Source organism: Saprolegnia parasitica, assembly GCF_000151545.1.
Source record: "Saprolegnia parasitica CBS 223.65 unplaced genomic scaffold supercont2.508, whole genome shotgun sequence".
Classification (NCBI taxonomy): Eukaryota; Oomycota; class Saprolegniomycetes; order Saprolegniales; family Saprolegniaceae; genus Saprolegnia; species Saprolegnia parasitica.
This window is the reverse complement of record NW_012156902.1, coordinates 1-2147: the sequence shown is the minus strand read 5'-3', so window position 1 is coordinate 2147 and position 2147 is coordinate 1. Positions and strand designations below refer to the sequence as shown.

The window sequence follows — 2147 nt, the reverse complement described above, 5'->3', positions numbered from 1 at the left end:
GACATCATCAACTTCCAGTGGGCCATTCTGTCGACGCAGATGCAGCTCGAAGACACCTTTATGGCGCTGGCGCGGGACACCAAGCTGCCGTGCGTCATTCTCTGCGACCGCGGCGCCATGGACGGCTCGGCCTACATGGACCCGGAGGAGTGGGAAGACCTCAAGCTCCAGCACGACCTCGACACGGTCACGCTCCGTGATACGTACGACGTCCTGGGTATGCGATCGATGGTGCTGACCTAGCAATCCTAGTCGCTACAACGCAGTCTTTCACCTTGTGACGACGGCGAACGGCGCGCCTCAGTTTTACACGCTCGACAACAACGGCACGCGCATCGAGACGATCGAGCAAGCGTGCGCGGTCGACGAGCGCATCTGCCACGCGTGGATTGGCCACCCCAAGCTCTTTGTCTTCGGTGCATCTCTATTTGAAAACGACGCCGTAGCAGCTCGCTAACTTCTTGCGTAGACAACTCGACGGGCTTTGAGAGCAAGATGCAACGACTCATCAACTGCGCCGCGACGCTCACAGGTCTCCCGTCGACGGTCAAGTCGTCCAAGAAGTTCCTCCTCCGGTCGCTGCCGTCGCCCGCGTCCATGCCCGTCCACTGCGAAGAGTTTGAAGTCGAGAAGGTCTACCTCATGCCCCACCCGAGCGGTACGATGGATTCTATTCTTTGGTTGAAGAACTGAGAGCACGCGGTGCAGATGGTCCGGACGACTATGTCTTTGTGCGCTGCCGGACGCAGTACGGCATCCCCGTCTACGGTATGACGACGGTCCGCACGATTGCGGGCACGGGCGAGCCGTACGTAGCAGCGTTTCACGTTGCGTCGGTGTTTGATTGTTCACCTAGGGTGCATCTCAAGCGCGTGCTCTCGGCGCGCGAGTACACGTACGCGGTGCGCCACCGCGCCGACCCGAGCCGCCGCATCATCAAGCAGAAGCGCATCTGCTTCTTGTGGAAGAACCAGTCGTTCAACATCCACATCTACAAGGAGCCGGTCGAGCTCGCGAGCCAGGGCATTGTGCACATCCAGGCGAGCATCGAGTCGACGGCGACCGTCATGATGCCGGGCTTCCTCGACACGGACGAAGAAATGGACGAGTCGCACCCTCTTTACACGGGCTACCACGTCTCGCTCAAGGAGATCGACATTCCCAACGTCCTGTAAGCATCGAAACGACGGAGCTTGTCCGTATGCTCATGTTTCGAGTTGTGCTTGCAATGGCGCAACGGGACGTGCAGCGATGCAGTCGAGGTCGACTCCGTTGCTATACCACCATGCTCGCGCATGTTGCGACGCCATGAACGTCGCTATCCCAGCTTCGATGGCGACGGCATGCAGCCAAGGAAGTGCACAGACACAGTCGAGTGCGTCGAGGGTGCAACGAGGCGTGTCTCGGCAAGATGCAGAGAGATTGTAGGAAGGATCGTTGAGAAGAGACTTGAACGCCGTGTGATGGAGACGACGCTTTCAGCGAGAGCTTTCGAGTGCTGGGACCCTGCGCCTCAATGACGTGGCAGCAGGTCGGCGCGCCATTTGCTGCAAATTCAACCGTTCGGATCAACACTCCTCTTCACATTGATCGTGCTCGTCTATCGCAACATTGTGGCTACTTTTTCTTCTTCTTGGCTTTGGCTTCGGCTTTCAAGCGCGCGTCCTCCTCCTGCCACTTGCGCGCGACCTCCTTCTCGGCGATTTGCTTTTGGATGCGCGCGTGCTCTTCGCACTTGCGCCGCGCGGCGTCAATCGCGTCGCGCTCGTACTGGGCGTGGCGCGCGGCCGCGTTGTCGTCGTGCCACTTGGCGATCGCCTCGGCCTTCTCGAGTGCGCACTTGGCGTCGTACTTGGCGTCCGCGTCGGCGGCCACTTGCTTTTTGAGCGCATACACTTTGGCTTGCATCCGGTCGTGGACAAGTCGGTTCTCTTCGAGCTGAATCGCAATGATCTCGAGCTCCTTGTCCGACATGGCATTGCAGCCAATGTCTAGATGATATACATGGAATTATTGTCATCATGCCAATAGAGTCGGCACACCGAGGGCAATCACCGACTCGTTGAAGAGCAGCGCCTTGGAGAGCATCCGACCAGCTTCGACGTTGAGGCCGCAGCGAAAAAAGTTGAACCGACCGCAGCGTCGTC

General features: G+C 58.8%; 2 protein-coding genes across 2 annotated transcripts; one reads left to right on the top strand and one right to left on the bottom strand.

Annotated features, from left to right (window-relative positions):
- Positions 1-39: 39 nt before the first annotated feature.
- Positions 40-1175, top strand: SPRG_17068 (hypothetical protein; the record flags this gene model as incomplete). Its single annotated transcript, XM_012356573.1, has 5 exons — positions 40-203; positions 253-416; positions 470-658; positions 709-808; positions 857-1175. The coding sequence occupies 5 exons, from the start codon at positions 40-42 to the stop codon at positions 1173-1175; spliced, it is 936 nt and encodes a 311-aa protein (XP_012211963.1).
- Positions 1176-1574: 399 nt separating this feature from the next.
- On the bottom strand, positions 1575-2088 carry SPRG_17067 (hypothetical protein; the record flags this gene model as incomplete). The annotated part of the gene is made up of 2 exons (XM_012356572.1): positions 1575-1991; positions 2043-2088. 2 exons carry the CDS (start codon positions 2086-2088, stop codon positions 1618-1620), a joined length of 420 nt encoding a protein of 139 aa, XP_012211962.1. The 3' UTR covers positions 1575-1617.
- Positions 2089-2147: the final 59 nt, after the last annotated feature.